The sequence below is a fragment of the Diaphorina citri genome, unplaced genomic scaffold (assembly GCF_000475195.1).
Source record: "Diaphorina citri unplaced genomic scaffold, Diaci psyllid genome assembly version 1.1 scaffold433, whole genome shotgun sequence".
NCBI lineage: Eukaryota > Metazoa > Arthropoda > Insecta > Hemiptera > Psyllidae > Diaphorina > Diaphorina citri.
This window is the reverse complement of record NW_007377868.1, coordinates 1,414-18,603: the sequence shown is the minus strand read 5'-3', so window position 1 is coordinate 18,603 and position 17,190 is coordinate 1,414. Positions and strand designations below refer to the sequence as shown.

Below are 17,190 nucleotides of genomic sequence, written 5' to 3'. Positions count from 1 at the left end.
TTGTGAGAGGGAGGGTAAGTGGGGTCTGACAAATGGGAGAGAAGAGATAGTATGTGGAGGAGGGGTGCTGGAGAGTAACAAGGAGAGGGTTTTGGGAGGGGGAATCGGGGTGGACGGGTTGAGGGTTTGTGGGAGGGAGGCTAAGTAGAAGGAGAAATGGGAGAGATAGTATGTCGAGGGGTACTGGGCAGTGACAGAGGGAGAGGATTTTGGGAAGGGAAGTCTAGGTGGACTGGTGGAGGGTTTGTGGGAGGGAATAGTAGGTAAATGGAGGGGAGATTAGGTGGAGAGGACCGCTGTCCAAGGAGAAAACAGACATTTCATTTCGTACGGAGGTTTCGAGTTTTTACCCTTTCCGGAAGTTCTCTTCCTTTCCTCCTGCTTTTTCTCTCCTCTTCCCTTCCCTTATTCACTCATCTCTCTCATCCTCCCACTCTATCCCGACTGACCATTCACTTCCTCCTTCTTGTCCACCTTCTCCTTTTCCTCTTTTTCTTCTTCTGAAAAAAAAAAAAAAAAAAAAAAAAAAAAAAAAAAATGAGGGGACGACATCGCCTGACCATAGTGTGGACATTGCTTTACAAATAGGATATTTACAAAACAGGAATCAAGTGACTGTACGTCGTGGATTTTAATGGGATATGGGTATTTTATTTTACAATTGTCACGGCTGTGTTTTTGTTAGGAACATATTAGGACCGAGATTATAACAAACACTTTCCTATGAAGGGTAAAGAAAGAGAGTTTTAGAAGAGACATTGACTAATTGCCGACTTTAACAAACGGACATTTCGGACCTCTTTTACGTCAATTCTGGACGCTTCGTTTTAGAGCCATATTTATATTTATTAGCTATCCATGAACGGAAAAACCTTTCTGGATTTCCCATCTCAAATACTGCTATGCATTGAGACTAGTGGGTCAGACTCTTATCCACTAAGAACTTAGCTTTAGAGCTTTGTTGATCTCAAAATCCACTTCATTGACGTTATCCTTCTTGGAATTTTCGTATCTCAGAACTGCTCTCTAAAGGTGTGTCCACATATAGTCGACCGGCGACCGGCCGTCGATCGATGTCGTCTTCACTGCCTCGACAACATAGATTTATCTCTCTAAAGGTGTGTCCACATATAGTCGACCGGCGACCGGCCGTCGATCGATGTCGTCTTCACTGCCTCGACAACATAGATTTATCTCGTCGATCCACGGCCGGTCGACTATGTTTAGGTACACCTTAAAGTCCAAACCTTTACGGTGGAGGAATTTTCCGGCCTGGGCAGGATTTGAACCCAGCACCACCAGATTCAAGATCAGAGCGCTTGACCACTGGGCAATCAGGGCTGGCGAAACTTCGGACCTCTTCTTCTTCTTCTCTTACTACGTCTTTTCCCACTCAAGTGGTGTCGACATTTTGAATCGACCTCTTCCATACGCCTCGGTTTTGGACGTGGCTGACTTCCAACTTCTTCTCCTTCAAATCCTGTTTCACTTTGTCCAAATATCTCATTTTTCGGACCTATCTAGACAAATATAAACGCGGGGCCCTCCTCGCAAATCGGACACGTGTTAACGTCAGATATAAAGTTGTCAACGAGGCCCGGCCGCAGGGCGGATTCCACTTGAAGTCGCATCCAGCGACCGTGACAGTGCGGTGTGGACAGGGCCGACCAACGTGTAGACCGGTCCATTGTGCCGTGGCCCGGGCAACGGTAGCCGAGGTTGGGCCGCATGGCTTGGGATTCGCAGCGCACGCACACTTTGCCTCCTGAAACAGAACATGGATAATGTTGTTATTTTAAAGTTTACGAGTGTTGCTATTAAATTTTCAAATGGCTGTAGCGGGATAAAGCCCCGGTACCCGGTATGGCCACTACTTCCAGTTTTTGTGTTTGCTCACCTTTCTTACCTTTCGCATCAAACCTACTGGTCGAAAATTGTGTACTTCATGAATGAGGTAAAATTTGCATTTCTAGCTCCCGTACTATACACCCATTCATATTTTATTTAACACCCCCCAGCCCATTCGCAACTTTTGTTCCAACATTTTCTACAAGGCATTTTTTTTTATTATTATTTTTAATCTTGATGAAAAACAATAATTACTCAGCGGGTGAAGAAAAGGCCTGATAGTTGCTTAGATAGCGTAGGGAGTCGTGGAAATTATTATGAAAATGGATGTTCAGCACGACACAGCAGTGGTTTCCAGGGGCCGAAACTAACGGAGCGAATACCCTTATTCTAAAGCAGGGATCGCCAACCCGTCGATCGCGAGCTACCGGTAGCTCGCGAGAGGTTTTCTCTTAGCTGACAGCTCGCGGACAGTCGCACAAGTTGAGAGTAACTCTTGTGGGAGTATGGGAACCAAACATTTTCGTCGTAAATTTTTGGTTCCCAGACTAAAGGTAGCTCGCCAAGGGTATCCTAGTCATCAGAGTAGCTCGCGAAACAAAAAAGGTTGGCAACCCTGTTCTAAAGGGTAGCTGGTGAAAATTACTATTGGTTTCTGGTTAGTTGAGCACCAAACGTTAGATCCGGTCCACAATCTAAAGCTGTGTCCACACATACTCGACATCGATCGACCTCGACTGAAATCATCCACATTGCCTCGACAACATAGATTCACCTTGTCGATCGACGGCCATCGACTATGTGTGGACACAAATTTATAACTAGTAAGAAACATCTTTGACAAACTTCAGTTAACTTCAAACTTCGGACGACGAAGCGTTTGCGATCGAGAGGGTTATCACGGAATAAACAACGGACAAACACACTGACGAACAGACGAAATCGTCGTGGGTAAAATTAGAACTCGTTTTGTTCGTTCAATACAATATTAGACTTTAAAACAGTAGGGAAGAGAGAGAGAGAGAGAGAGAGAGAGGCAGAGAGAGAGAGAGAGAGAGAGAGAGATTATCGTTATCTCACAATCTGCAGCAACACTTCAGCATTTTTCTTGGGCGTTCATTATGTAATTTTTGCTGACTCATGTTAATGGACTGAAATTTTAATATTAAAGTAATTATACAATACTATTATATTTTAGCTGACAAAAAGCTTAATTTTTACTCACTGCAGGTGACTAAATCACAGAATCACCAAAGCGCTTGCTTGCCATGCAGAATGTCCTGGCTTCGAATCCCACCGTTAACAAAACATTTGCACTCAAATTTCTATTATACAAATATTTTTTCAACTGGTTACTTCCTGGAGTTTCTGGTGTTCCCGTGTGGACCCAGCACCCAATTGCAACTAGTGTCAAGTATTGTGTCTCTTATCGTTATCGCCCATATGATAGGAGACATATTACGGAATGGGCATGCTACGACACAGACCACAAGAGTCTAATGTAGTCGCTCCGGATTTTTCTTCTTGACATGTTCCTGATCAAACTGAACGCAACTAGTCCTCTCCGTTATATTTTCTTGAAAAAGTTATCGCAACTAATTCCTAAACGCTACCTTCCCTCATCCCAGACAAAGTAACCAAACGAGCTCAGGTGTTTTGCGAGTTCGTAAATCCAATGACAAGAAAGCTTTCTTGAAAAGTGGAAACTTTTTTTTCTTCATCCGAAACCCTCCTCGTTTCAGTCGTAAAAAACCTATAAATAGACTTTGTGTGGCTCTTCTTCGAAGTTGTAAAAAAATCAAAATACCCCGATAGAAAGTAAAGAAAGGAAGACAAAGAATTAAAAGAAGAAAGAAAAAAAAAAATCTGGGCTGAACATCACGCGACTTTTCTTATCCTATTGGATTCTATACTGATGTTAATGAAAAGTACGATTGTTAATGGTTTTAGGCTTTTAGGCATGATTTTGCTGGGGTCTACCCCCGTGGACAGTGTAGACACACACAAGGACCAATGACATCAACTTTAGATTTAGGCTCTAGGGACCTCGAAACGTGTTTTGGCCCTAAAAACTGACCATTGAAAATTTCAATCGAGTACATTATTTTCCTTGTTAGGGGATAAGGAAAGTAAAAGGGGTAAAAATCCGAGAATTTATAGCCCTCTTCAAGAATGTTTTATGGGACATGAAATGCGTTTGGATTTGTACGTGCGGTGCAGGACGATGAAGGGTAATGGCAGTGGCATATGGAAGCTAATATGGCCGGCCGGGCGCTCACGCATGTGGCCTGTGTCGTAGCATGCCCATCCCGTGGTATGTTTAAAAGAGAATATAAAAGAGAGAGAGAGAGAGAGAGAGAGAGAGAGAGAGAGAGAGAGAGAGAGATAAAGAAAGTGAAGGACAGAAGAAAAAGAGACTTAAAGAGAGCTAAAGAGAAATATGAAAAAAGGAAGGATAAAGAACAAAAAGGGAAAGATAAAGGAAAATTAAATAGAGAGAGAGAGAGAGAGAGAGAGAAATTTAGATTGATCTGCGGTCAAGTATCCAACAGCACAATCAAGTCTTCATTCTTGATAATACCTCTCTCTCTCTCTCTCTCTCTCTCTCTCTCTCTCTCTCTCTCTCTCTCTCTCTCTCTCTGTCTCTCTCTCTCTCTTCCCTATCCCTTCTTCTCCCTCCCTCCTTTGATTCTTCGTAAATTGTTCACAAATGTATGAAACCGCATTTCCATATTCATTAGTGCAGATTCAGCAGATTGACACTCCCCATAAATTCCAATCCCCGGATTTCGGCGCCGGTTTTAGGGGGGCTCACCCGCCCCTGTTTGCCCCGGGGCTGAACTCAAAAAGGTCCTGAACCAGAATCTTTAAAGCTTACCTCCCTCCCTAAAAAAAAGGAAAATAAAATACGACAAACTACATACATATTTAATTAAGGAATTTTTACTTGTGTTAAGCATACATATGTACTTATGTACATGCTTGCCACAAAATAAATATCGTTTCCCAATTATATGCACCTATAGATAAATTTTACGACAGACAATACCTATTTGGTATTCTTGTTTCCAACACGAGTAAGGTTTTCTTGTTTGTAAGAAAAAGGCCCATTGTTGGAGGTGGCCCCAGGGCCGCGGTCAGTCTATAAACGGCCCTGTCAACCCCTTTCCCTCTTCTATATTGGCCGTGGTTAATCCCTGAAGATTTCTGATAGCTCTTCATCAAGTGCAAACCTGATTTGTGGTGAATCAGAGAGCCTTTTGCAGTATGTACCTAAAGAGTGTGGGTGTGGGTGTGGATATCACAGCTATTCGAAATAGAGAGAGAGAGAGAGAGAGAGAGCTAAAGGGAAAGATACGAATTCGCAGGAATAAGGGCTATTTCACATCTAGACTGCAACTTGTAGTATACGGCAATTTTCATGTTGAGGGCTACATAGTCTTCAGGCCCATGTACCTGTGTAAGTAGGGTATGTAGCCCTCAACATGAAAATTGCCGTATACAGCGTATACTACAAGTTGCAGTCTAGATGTGAAATCCGCCTAACTCTTATGTCCAGAAACAACTCACTTTGTATTTTGAACTTCTGAGAAATTAGGACCCAATATTAAGGTATGTACAGTACCAGACTACCAGCTGTTTTTTGACGTCTGATTGTCCCAAAATCGAAGAGAACAAAATCGAAGGTGAGATGGAAGAAAGCCAGACGTTCCGAGAACAAACCTTCTCCAACCCCCGCACGACCTAGCTCTTCGAAGGCAGGCACTCTACCCTCCAAGGCGAAAACTTACTATCTCTTCAAGAGGTTTCACTGAGGGAACTTACTATCTTTTTAAGAGGTTAATGGCTAAGGTCTCGAAGAGAGAAGGAAGACAGAATATCAGAAAGCCAACCGTTCCGAGAACGAACTTACCTTTGAGGGCACTCCTAGGGTTATGAGGACATCGGGTTCCAAGGCAGCTTCGTTTCTGCGTGAGGGTGGGACAGTGTTTGCCTCCGTTCTTCGGCTCCTGGATCGCTTTCCTTGTCCTCACCATGGTGCCAGGCCCACATTCCGTGTCACACTCCGACCACGCCTCCCAACTCCCCACCTGACAGTCCGACACTGAAATCAAACGAAACAGGTGGTTAACTCAACGAAACAGGTGGTTAAACAAACGAAACAGGTGGCTAACTAAATTACCAAACGGTGCACGTGTTTAAACACGTGCTGTCGGAACTGTCAGCCATTTCTGATTGTTTTCTAACCAAAAGGAGGAGAAGGAGGTAAAGGAAGAGTGGGAAGAGGAGGTAGGAGGTAAAGAAAGAGTGGGAGGAGGAGGAGGAGGAAGAGAATGGTCAGTGGTCAGTCAGGAATGAGGGGGAGGATGGAGGATGAGCTATTGTATATAGTGGGTGAAAAAGAAAGAGATCGTGAATAAGGGAAGGGGAGAAGTGGAAGAAGAAGAAGAAAAAGAGGAAAAGGAGAAGGTGGACAAGAAGGAGGAAGTGAATGGTCAGTCGGGATAGAGTGGGAGGATGAGAGAGATGAGTGAATAAGGGAAGGGAAGAGGAGAGAAAAAGCAGGAGGAAAGGAAGAGAACTTCCGGAAAGGGTAAAAACTCGAAACCTCCGTACGAAATGAAATGTCTGTTTTCTCCTTGGACAGCGGTCCTCTCCACCTAATCTCCCCTCCATTTACCTACTATTCCCTCCCACAAACCCTCCACCAGTCCACCTAGACTTCCCTTCCCAAAATCCTCTCCCTCTGTCACTGCCCAGTACCCCTCGACATACTATCTCTCCCATTTCTCCTTCCACTTAGCCTCCCTCCCACAAACCCTCAACCATTCTAACCAAAAGGAGGAGAAGGAGGTAAAGGAAGAGTGGGAAGAGGAGGTAGGAGGTAAAGAAAGAGTGGGAGGAGGAGGAGGAGGAGGAGGAGGAGGAAGAGAATGGTCAGTGGTCAGTCGGTCCGACACTGAAATCAAACGAAACAGGTGGTTAACTCAACGAAACAGGTGGTTAAACAAACGAAACAGGTGGCTAACTAAATTACCAAACGGTGCACGTGTTTAAACACGTGCTGTCGGAACTGTCAGCCATTTCTGATTGTTAAAGAAGAAAAAGAGGAAAAGGAGAAGGTGGACAAGAAGGAGGAAGTGAATGGTCAGTCGGGATAGAGTGGGAGGATGAGAGAGATGAGAAAAAGCAGGAGGAAGAGAACTTCCGGAAAGGGTAAAAACTCGAAACCTCCGTACGAAATGAAATGTCTGTTTTCTCCTTGGACAGCGGTCCCCTCCACCTAATCTCCCCTCCATTTACCTACTCTCCCTCCTAAGAAGGAGGAAGTGAATGGTCAGTCGGGATAGAGTGGGAGGATGAGAGAGATGAGTGAATAAGGGAAGGGAAGAGGAGAGAAAAAGCGGGAGGAAAAGAAGGGAAATTCCGGAAAGGGTAAAAACTCGAAACCTCCGTACGAAATGAAATGTCTGTTTTCTCCTTGGACAGCGGTCCTCTCCATCACCTAATCTCCCCTCCATTTACCTACTCTCCCTCTCACAAACCCTCCACCAGTCCACCTATAGACTTCCCCTCCCAAAATCCTCTCCCTCTGTCACTGCCCAGTACCCCTCGACATACTATCTCTCCCATTTCTCCTTCTACTTAGCCTCCCTCCCACAAACCCTCAACCCGTCCACCCCGATTCCCCCTCCCAAAACCCTCTCCTTGTTACTCTCCAGCACCCCTCCTCCACATACTATCTCTTCTCTCCCATTTGTCAGACCCCACTTACCCTCCCTCTCACAAACCCTTAACTAGTCCACCCCGATTACCCCTAAAACCCTCTCCTTGTTACTCTCCAGCACCCCTCCTCCACATACTATCTCTTCTCTCCCATTTGTCAGACCCCACTTACCCTCCCTCTCTCAAACCCTTAACTAGTCCACCCCGATTACCCCTTCCCACCCTCTCCTTAACACTGCCCAGTCCTCCTCCACATACATATATTATACGTTCTCTCCCATATCTCCCACTCCTTTTACCCTCCCTCCCACAAACCCTCTCCTTGTCACTGCCCAGTTTTCCCCTCCCAAAATCCTCTCAACTGGTCCATTCCAATTTCCCCTCCTAAAAACCCTCTCTCCTTATAACTGCCCAGAGTCTCCCCCCAATATGTATCCCCTCCCTCCACCCCCGATTTCTGTATCCTGTCAAAGTTTCTGGAATTGAAATGTTCCTAGGTATCATCAGTGATCAGTGGAATGGAATAAGATATAAGGTCCCGAAAATACGAGTAGGTTGTGGTAAAAGGTTCCCCGCCAAGTTAGCAGCCCAAGATTCCCAAAAAAAGATGTGAAATTGTGTTTGAAATAGGTAGCCAGCTTAGTTAAAAAAAAAAATAGAAAGAAAAAAAGCTTCTTGTATCATTCTTTGAGATTTTTTTGCCTATCTCAACAATAAAACCCTGTTCAAAACCACGAACTCAAAATCCTCTGCAGATGCTATTCCTAAAAGTATACGTCCCTATAACTTCCTACACAATAGAAGTTCTCTGTACAGGGTGTTTTAAAAAGCTTCCCTTTTCCCTGCCAGTTTTACTTTCCTTGTTTTCTTCTTTTGTCTGCAATCTGCAAGTTCTGCAGTGGCATAGCGTGTATGTATGGCGTGTATGGCGGCCATACAACTCAAAAGTTCACTCTAATGCCCATAAATATTAATGGCATGTACTGTGATGGGACTTGGTAGACCTGTGCATGAGCCCTACAACGCCCTACACTTGAATTTAGACCACGCTACGCCACTGAAGTTCTGTTTCGCCGTAACTCTCAAACGGGGTTTCTGATTTGGGAGGGAAAAAAATCTTTTGGTCGGTTTAAATTGACATATTTTGGGATGTTTTTTTCTGCATCTCTGCCCAGCTAATTGGTAAGTCTCTGTACAGGGTGTTTTAAAAAGCTTCCCTTTTCCCTGCCAGTTTTACTTTCCTTGTTTTCTTCTTTTGTCTGCAATCTGCAAGTTTTGTTTCGCCGTAACTCTCAAGTGGGGTTTCTGATTTGGGAGGGAAAAAAATCTTTTGGTCGGTTTAAATTGACATATTTTGGGATGTTTTTTCTGCATCTCTGTTCAGCTTATCTGTCCTTTGTTGGTAAGGGAGTTGTACTTACTTACTTACAACGTCAAATATTGTGCCAGTGTGTTGCAGTCTTGATTGCGGTTTCATTGGCTGCTATTAGGGTTTGTTGTGTACAGGGTGTCTCAAGATCAGGACGGACCAGTAAAGGAGTTATGAGCCACACTGTATACAGTATAGTAGAATAGGGATAGTACACAGGAAGAGCCCACATTCTCTCACTCTCACCACTTATTGATGTGAAGGAAGAGGAGGAGGAGGATGAAAGGAGGAGTGGGAGGAGGAAGAGGTGGTGAAGGAAAAAAAAAGAATGAGGAGGAAGAGGAGATATACAGTATAGTAGAATAGGGATAGTACACAGGAAGAGCCCACATTCTCTCACCACTTATTGATGTGAAGGAAGAGGAGGAGGAGGAGGAGGATGAAAAGAAGATAGGAGATAAAGGAGGAGTGGGAGGAGAAAGAGGTGATGAAGGAAAAAAAAGAAGGAGGAGGATAAGAAGGAAGAGAAAAAGAATGAGGAGGAGGAGGAGGAGGAGGAGGAGGATGGAAAAACGATTCTAACCAAACGGAGGAGAAGGAGGTAAAGGAAGAGTGGGAACAGGAGGTAGGAGGTAAAGAAAGAGTGGGAGGAGGAGGAGGAGGAGGAGGAGGAGGAAGAGAATGGTCAGTGGTCAGTCGGGAATGAGGGGGAGGATGGAGGATGAGCTATTGTATATAGTGGGTGAAAAAGAAAGAGATCGTGAATAAGGGAAGGGGAGAAGTGGAAGAAGAAGAAAAAGAGGAAAAGGAGAAGGTGGACAAGAAGGAGGAAGTGAATGGTCAGTCGGGATAGAGTGGGAGGATGAGAGAGATGAGTGAATAAGGGAAGGGAAGAGGAGAGAAAAAGCAGGAGGAAAGGAAGAGAACTTCCGGAAAGGGTAAAAACTCGAAACCTCCGTACGAAATGAAATGTCTGTTTTCTCCTTGGACAGCGGTCCTCTCCACCTAATCTCCCCTCCATTTACCTACTATTCCCTCCCACAAACCCTCCACCAGTCCACCTAGACTTCCCTTCCCAAAATCCTCTCCCTCTGTCACTGCCCAGTACCCCTCGACATACTATCTCTCCCATTTCTCCTTCTACTTAGCCTCCCTCCCACAAACCCTCAACCCGTCCACCCCGATTCCCCCTCCCAAAACCCTCTCCTTGTTACTCTCCAGCACCCCTCCTCCACATACTATCTCTTCTCTCCCATTTGTCAGACCCCACTTACCCTCCCTCTCACAAACCCTTAACTAGTCCACCCCGATTACCCCTTCCCACCCTCTCCTTAACACTGCCCAGTCCTCCTCCACATACATATATTATACGTTCTCTCCCATATCTCCCACTCCTTTTACCCTCCCTCCCACAAACCCTCTCCTTGTCACTGCCCAGTTTTCCCCTCCCAAAATCCTCTCAACTGGTCCATTCCAATTTCCCCTCCTAAAAACCCTCTCTCCTTATAACTGCCCAGAGTCTCCCCCCAATATGTATCCCCTCCCTCCACCCCCGATTTCTGTATCCTGTCAAAGTTTCTGGAATTGAAATGTTCCTAGGTATCATCAGTGATCAGTGGAATGGAATAAGATATAAGGTCCCGAAAATACGAGTAGGTTGTGGTAAAAGGTTCCCCGCCAAGTTAGCAGCCCAAGATTCCCAAAAAAAGATGTGAAATTGTGTTTGAAATAGGTAGCCAGCTTAGTTCAGCTTGAAGGGGAGAGCGTTTGCCTTGTAAGTACTAGACTGGCAGTTCGCTTCCCGGGGCGGATTTTATCTTGAACACATAAGGTTCGTTCTCGGAACGTCTGGGTTTCTCCTATCCTATCTTCTTTCTGTCTTTGCTTTTGGGCCGATGAGACCATAGCAGTTACAGTTCCCTCTATAAAACCTCTCTTTTCACGAGAAAATCCTTTCTTCTAATTCTTCTCCTAGCTAAGATAAAATTTAGAACACACTTCACTTCCTTCGTTCCATTATTTTTACTTTCTATTACCCTTATTACTTTTTAGTGTTTCCAATTGAAAACGTGGATTATTTCGTTTCGCATGTCACTGTCTTCTACCACAATCTTGTGTTTCATCGAAATGCTCTATTTTATATCCACTCGAAAATGTTTTGGGAAAAGGAGGGTTTTTCTCATTTTTTCTATCAGAGGTCCAAATGAAATGTGTTTTCTTCCAAAATATCTCTTCTTTCTTGTCATCCTCTTCTGCTTCTCCTTCTTCTTCCCCTTCTTCATCATCTGCTGCTGCTTCTTCTTCTTCCTATCCTCCTCTTTCCTTTTCTTCTCCTTCTTCTGCTTCCTTTTCTTCTTCTTCTTCTTCTCCTCTTCTTCTTTCATCTACAATCAATTCTTCAAATGTCTTTCCTTTTTTTCCTCTTTTCCTTCTCTCTCTCTCTCTCTCTCTTTCTTCCTGTTGGACTCTCCCACCTCCAAATTTCATTCTCTCTTCATTCGTAAGTAGTCTTGACGTTTACTCCTTGTCCTTTACATTTTCTTCTTCCACTTCCACCTTTCTTTTGATCCACTAACTTCTTCTCCTCCTAAATCCTCCTCCCTCACTTTTCCTTACTCCTCCTCCTCCTCCTCCTCCTCCTCCTCCTTGTCTCTTCCTTCTTCTCCTTTTCTCACTCTCATCTTTCTATTAATTCTTTTTCCTTCCTCTTCTTCTTTTTCTTCTTCTCCTTCTCATCCTTATCCTCCTCCTCCTCCAAATCCTCCCCTTTACCTTTTCTCTCTTTATCAACCTTCTCTTCCACTCTTTTCGTCCTCCTTCCTCCTTCTCCCAACCCTCCGCCTTCTTCTCTTTCTCCTCTCTCTTATGTTTCTCCTTCTATTTCCCACTTTCCCCTTTTTTCTTTGTCCTCTTCCTTCTCCTCCTCTTTTCCTCCTCCTTTTCTGTCTTTATCAATCTTTCTAATCTTTTCCTTTCCTCCCTGTTCTCTTCGTCCTCTTAATCCTCCTCCTACGCTTCTTCTTCTCTTCCTCCTCCCTTTTGCTCATTGTTTACCTTTCCCTCCTCTTTATCCTCGTGATTTACCTCAAGTTCTTTCATTCCATTTCGCCCTCGCAAATACAATTTCACACTGGCCTGAACAATCTCAGAGACAAGATGTCTTTCCTTTCCTTTGTCCTTTCTTTCTTCTCCTCCTCCTCTTCCTAATTCTTTATCTTGAGGTCTTTCCCTTCCATTCTTCCTCATCCTTAATCTTGATGTCTCTTCTTTCCTTTGTCCTTTCTTTATTTTGATGTCTTTTTTCCTTTATCCCAGAGAGAGAGAGAGAGAGAGAGAGAGAGAGACGAGACGAGAGAGAGAGAGAGAGGGAGACAGAGAGAGAGAGAGAGAGGGAGACACAGAGAGAGATTGAGAGAGAGAGAGAGAGAGAGATGTAGGTATTTGTGTAAGTTGTGGTAGTGTGGTACCTGTGTAAGTAGGGTATGCAACTTTTTGTGGTGAGAAAGAGAAAAAAAGAGGGAGGGAGAGGAAAAGAAAGAGAGAGAGGAGAAGGAAGAGAGCGAGGAATGGAAAGACAGAAGGAGGGATAGAGAAAGGAAGGGAAAGAGATAGAAAGTAAGAGAGGGCGAGAGAGAGAAAGCGAGAGAGGGGGAGAGAGAGAGAAAGACAGGGAGAGAGAAAGTGAGGGAGAGAGAGAAAGAGGGGAGAGGAAGAAGGAAAGAGAGGGAGAGAAGGAAAGAGAGAAAAAGTAAAAGAAGACCGCAGACTTATTTCTAGGTATTTTATCTTTAAAGGTAGCTTAGTGGTAGGTGGTACCTTATTTTATCTTTATTCCCAAGAATCTCAAGTCTTAACATAAACCAAGTTTTAAACATAGGGTATCCCATTCTTGAAGCTCGTTTATTTCTTGTTCATCCCCCTTTTTTCTTTTCTCATTTCTTCGTCGTTTTCTCCTTTTAACTTTCCTTTTCTTCTTCCTCCTCCTCTTCTTCTTCTTCTTCTTCTTCTTCTTCTTCTTCTTCTTCTAGCTTTTCCTTTCCTCCTGATACTATTCCTCGTGCTTTTTCTTTATGGTGCTTCCTTTTCTTTCTTCTCGCTTATTTTTTCTTCTCTCTCTCTCATTATTTTTGATTGATTGTGTGGGATTGACTGCCACGAGACTAAAAGAAATATTGTGACAAGACGTGAGAGAGAGAGGGAGGAAGAGAAACAGGGAGAGAGAGAGAGAGAGAGAAGAGGGACAGGGAGGGTGAGAGACGATAGACTCGATAGAGAAAGATAGATGATAAAGAAAAAGAGGGAGAGAAAGAGAAAGACGACAGAGAGAGAGAGAGAGAGAGGAAGCTAAAGAAATGGAGAGAGAGAGATGGAAAGTTTAAAAGTGAGGGGCTCTGTACGTCCTCGGGGGGGCGTCCTCGAGCTTCATATTTCTCCTACTATAATTCAAACTCTGAAATTTTGGAGCAACCACCCACCAGCCCCCCTGTACATCAGTGTTTGGACTCTCGCCCCTACAGCCCTCGAAAAGATCTTGGATACATACGGCCCTGGTAAATAGTTAGGTAGGTACATAGGTATGTAAATGGGTGGATAGGTAGGTAGGTAGGTATTGTTACAGCTTGTACATATGCAAATTCCCTTATTTACATTACAAAAATAGAAAGTGTATAAAAAAGTTTTTTATGCAGTTTAGTACAATGTTGATGTTGGGTGCACCCACAACCCACTAGGGTTGGGTGCACCCACAACCCACTAGGGTAGGGGGTACCCACAACCCACTATGTAAGGGGTAGGGGGTACCCACAACCCACCATGGTAGGGGGTAGGGTGCACCCACAACCCACTATGGTAAGGGGGCTCCCAGCACAATGTTTACAGAACACTTCACGTACCAGTAGAACAAACTGGAAAAAAACCATGAACACTTATTCAGCTAGCGGCGCCGGGGGCGGCTCTCAGGGCGCCAAGGGCGGCGGGACGCCCCTAGCACGTTGCCGGTTGAATGCACCAGTTACCAATGGATCACTGAAGTTAAGCAACGTTGAGCGTGGTTGTTATCCGGATGGGTGACCATGACCACCCACCAACGAGCACCTGTGGGGGATGGCGTGCTGATTGCTGCAGCCTTTCCCCTGCCCTAATAGTTTAAACTTCAACCCTCCAGCCTAGTTAGCTTAGTTGGTAGCGCGTCTGCCTTGTAAGCGCTAGGCCGCGGGTTCGATTCCCGCCCGGGGCGGATTTTATCCTGATGGGATAATGTTCGTTCTCGGAACGGCTGGCTTTCTCCTATCCTGTCTTCCTTCTCTCCTCGATTTCGGGACGATAAGACCATAGCAGTTAAAGTTCCCTCTGTCAAACCTCTTAAAAAAAAAAAAAAAAAAAAAAAAAAAAAAAAAAAAAAAAAAAAACAAAAAAAATGGATAAAAGTTGCACGACTACACTTCCAATGCAACCGCAATGGCTCTGAAATGTTTCTTCCTCACCATCTCTCCTCAGGTATGGCTGTGTTACACGAAGTGCTGGGCATGTACCATAGCGGCGTGTTCAAGGACGGACAACTAGTCAGCAACAAATCTACCAACAAGCAAGACCTGAAGACAATTCGCGGCGATCAAATCACTTGGATAGATGGACGGGAAACGTATTGTTCAAATATCGGGAGACTTATATCCGAAGTGGACGCGATTATCATGCGAGCCAACAGGATGGTCAATAATGGTCGAAAAAAAGAAAGAGATATTAAAAAATATTAATGATAGCTGAGTATGAGTACCTACTTTTTCCCTTCTTTACTTTTTGTATTTTTTAATTACTTTCTATTACTTACGTATCACTATCATGTACTTGTTTACCCTCACCTCATATGTAGGTACCTTAAGTACCTATTAAATAGGTGTTGCCTTGTTTTCTGTTACCTCAATTATTTGAATTATAAATTAGATAGGTAATTATTAATTATTTCCCATAAAGAGGTGTTCTATTGGATAAAATTCGATATTGAGAGAAAGACAGACGGACATCAGAGGGAGGGAGAGAGAGAGAGAAACCTAATCGGTTTCTCCTTTTCTATTATTTAAAATGCATATTTTGGTGAAAACAGTAATGAAAGCCGTGTGATGTTCTCACAAATAGGTACCTGTTATATCTACCTCCATTTTACAGTTTATTATGAACGCGCTTGGTGTTTTTGTATTAAAAAAGGGAAAAAATCTTTCTTTTTCATCCAGCTATAATGAGTAGGTACTAGGTAGCTTTCATTAGTGTATACTTATTGAGAGAGAGAAAGAGAGAGAAATGAAGAAGAAAAAGAGAGTGATATCTACAAATAAAGAGGAAGAGAGATAGAGAGAGAGAGATTAAAAAAAAAAAAATGAAAAAAAAAAGAGAAATGAAGATGAAAAAGAGAGTGATATCTACAAATAAAGAGGAAGAGAGATAGAGAGAGAGAGATTAAAAAAAAAAAAATGAAAAAAAAAAGAGAAATGAAGATGAAAAAGAGAGTGATATCTACAAATAAAGAGGAAGAGAGATAGAGAGAGAGAGATTAAAAAAAAAAAAATGAAAAAAAAAAGAGAAATGAAGATGAAAAAGAGAGTGATATCTACAAATAAAGAGGAAGAGAGATAGAGAGAGAGAGATTAAAAAAAAAAAAATGAAAAAAAAAAGAGAAATGAAGATGAAAAAGAGAGTGATATCTACAAATAAAGAGGAAGAGAGAAAGAGAGAGAGAGAGAGAGATTTTAAAAAAAATGAAAAAAAAAGAAGGAAAAGAGAGTGATATCTACAAATAAAGAGGAAGAGAGATAGAGAGAGAGAGATTAAAAAAAAAAAAATGAAAAAAAAAAGAGAAATGAAGATGAAAAAGAGAGTGATATCTACAAATAAAGAGGAAGAGAGATAGAGAGAGAGAGATTAAAAAAAAAAAAATGAAAAAAAAAAGAGAAATGAAGATGAAAAAGAGAGTGATATCTACAAATAAAGAGGAAGAGAGATAGAGAGAGAGAGATTAAAAAAAAAAAAATGAAAAAAAAAAGAGAAATGAAGATGAAAAAGAGAGTGATATCTACAAATAAAGAGGAAGAGAGATAGAGAGAGAGATTAAAAAAAAAAAATATGAAAAAAAAAGAGAAATGAAGAAGAAAAAGAGAGTGATATCTACAAATAAAGAGGAAGAGAGAAAGAGAGAGAGAGAGAGAGATTTTAAAAAAAATGAAAAAAAAAGAAGGAAAAGAGAGTGATATCTACAAATAAAGAGGAAGAGAGATAGAGAGAGAGAGATTAAAAAAAAAAAAATGAAAAAAAAAAGAGAAATGAAGATGAAAAAGAGAGTGATATCTACAAATAAAGAGGAAGAGAGAGAGAGAGAGAGGAGAGAGAAACAATGGACTCCACAGAGTGCAACTTTTGGAAAGTTTTCAAATTTTCGAAACTTGTCCGGGCAAAATTATTCGACAGAGTAGACTGTAGCATTTGAAATTGTAGACAAAGTAGCATTCGACATTGTAGACTGTAGACATACGTAGTCTCATCCAGGGCCGTTTTTAGAGGGGCTTAACTCCATACACAAAAAGCCCACTCTGAGGCTTAGGTGATGGGGCAATTGCCCCAAGGGATCGGTTAAGCTTCTACGAATGGGTGCCCTGGATCCCCCCTCGAACTTCTCTTCTTTGCTCTTTCAAGGATCTACCCCCTCCCATAACCCACTGTTCGGATTCTCAACCCTGAACACTGGCCTGGTAACCTGGTTCGGAACCTATAATAGAACTCCAAAAATAGGAACCTCGCAACTTTTTTTCTTTTTTTTTAACCCAGATATGCACGGCAAACTTTCTGTTTCCGATTTTGATGAAAATTATTGAAATATGAGATCCTTTAGTGTTCAGAAGAACATATCTGAAGAAAAATATTTCAAGATTTTCAAGATTGTTGTTATTTATTTTTTATTTAAATAAAATATCAAGCACTCTTTTATTTTCCTTATCAGAGAAAACACTACTGGTTTCTTGCCCCTTGATTAGTGCGGGCCAATTGGAACGGCCCTGTTTTTCCCACCTGGGATCTTTCAGATGGAAACGAAAAGTTTAGAGTTTAGACGTGGCGTTGGATGGAAGATTTTCAATCATGGGATGAAAAAAAAAAATTCCCAAATGGCAGTGTGTTTACCTTCGAGATTTCGTTCCCCACGATCACATCTCAGATAATAGTAATATTTCCTTTTACCATCATAAATTAATAAATAAAGCGAG

General features: G+C 42.6%; 1 protein-coding gene across 1 annotated transcript; it reads right to left on the bottom strand.

Moving 5' to 3' along the window:
* Positions 1-1,129: 1,129 nt before the first annotated feature.
* Positions 1,130-5,953, bottom strand: LOC103508772 (somatomedin-B and thrombospondin type-1 domain-containing protein; the record flags this gene model as incomplete). Its single annotated transcript, XM_026823282.1, has 3 exons — positions 1,130-1,765; positions 2,277-2,341; positions 5,674-5,953. Coding segments are annotated over 3 exons (590 nt in total), but the record flags the coding sequence as incomplete, so codon positions are not given.
* Between the last annotated feature and the right edge of the window lie 11,237 nt (positions 5,954-17,190).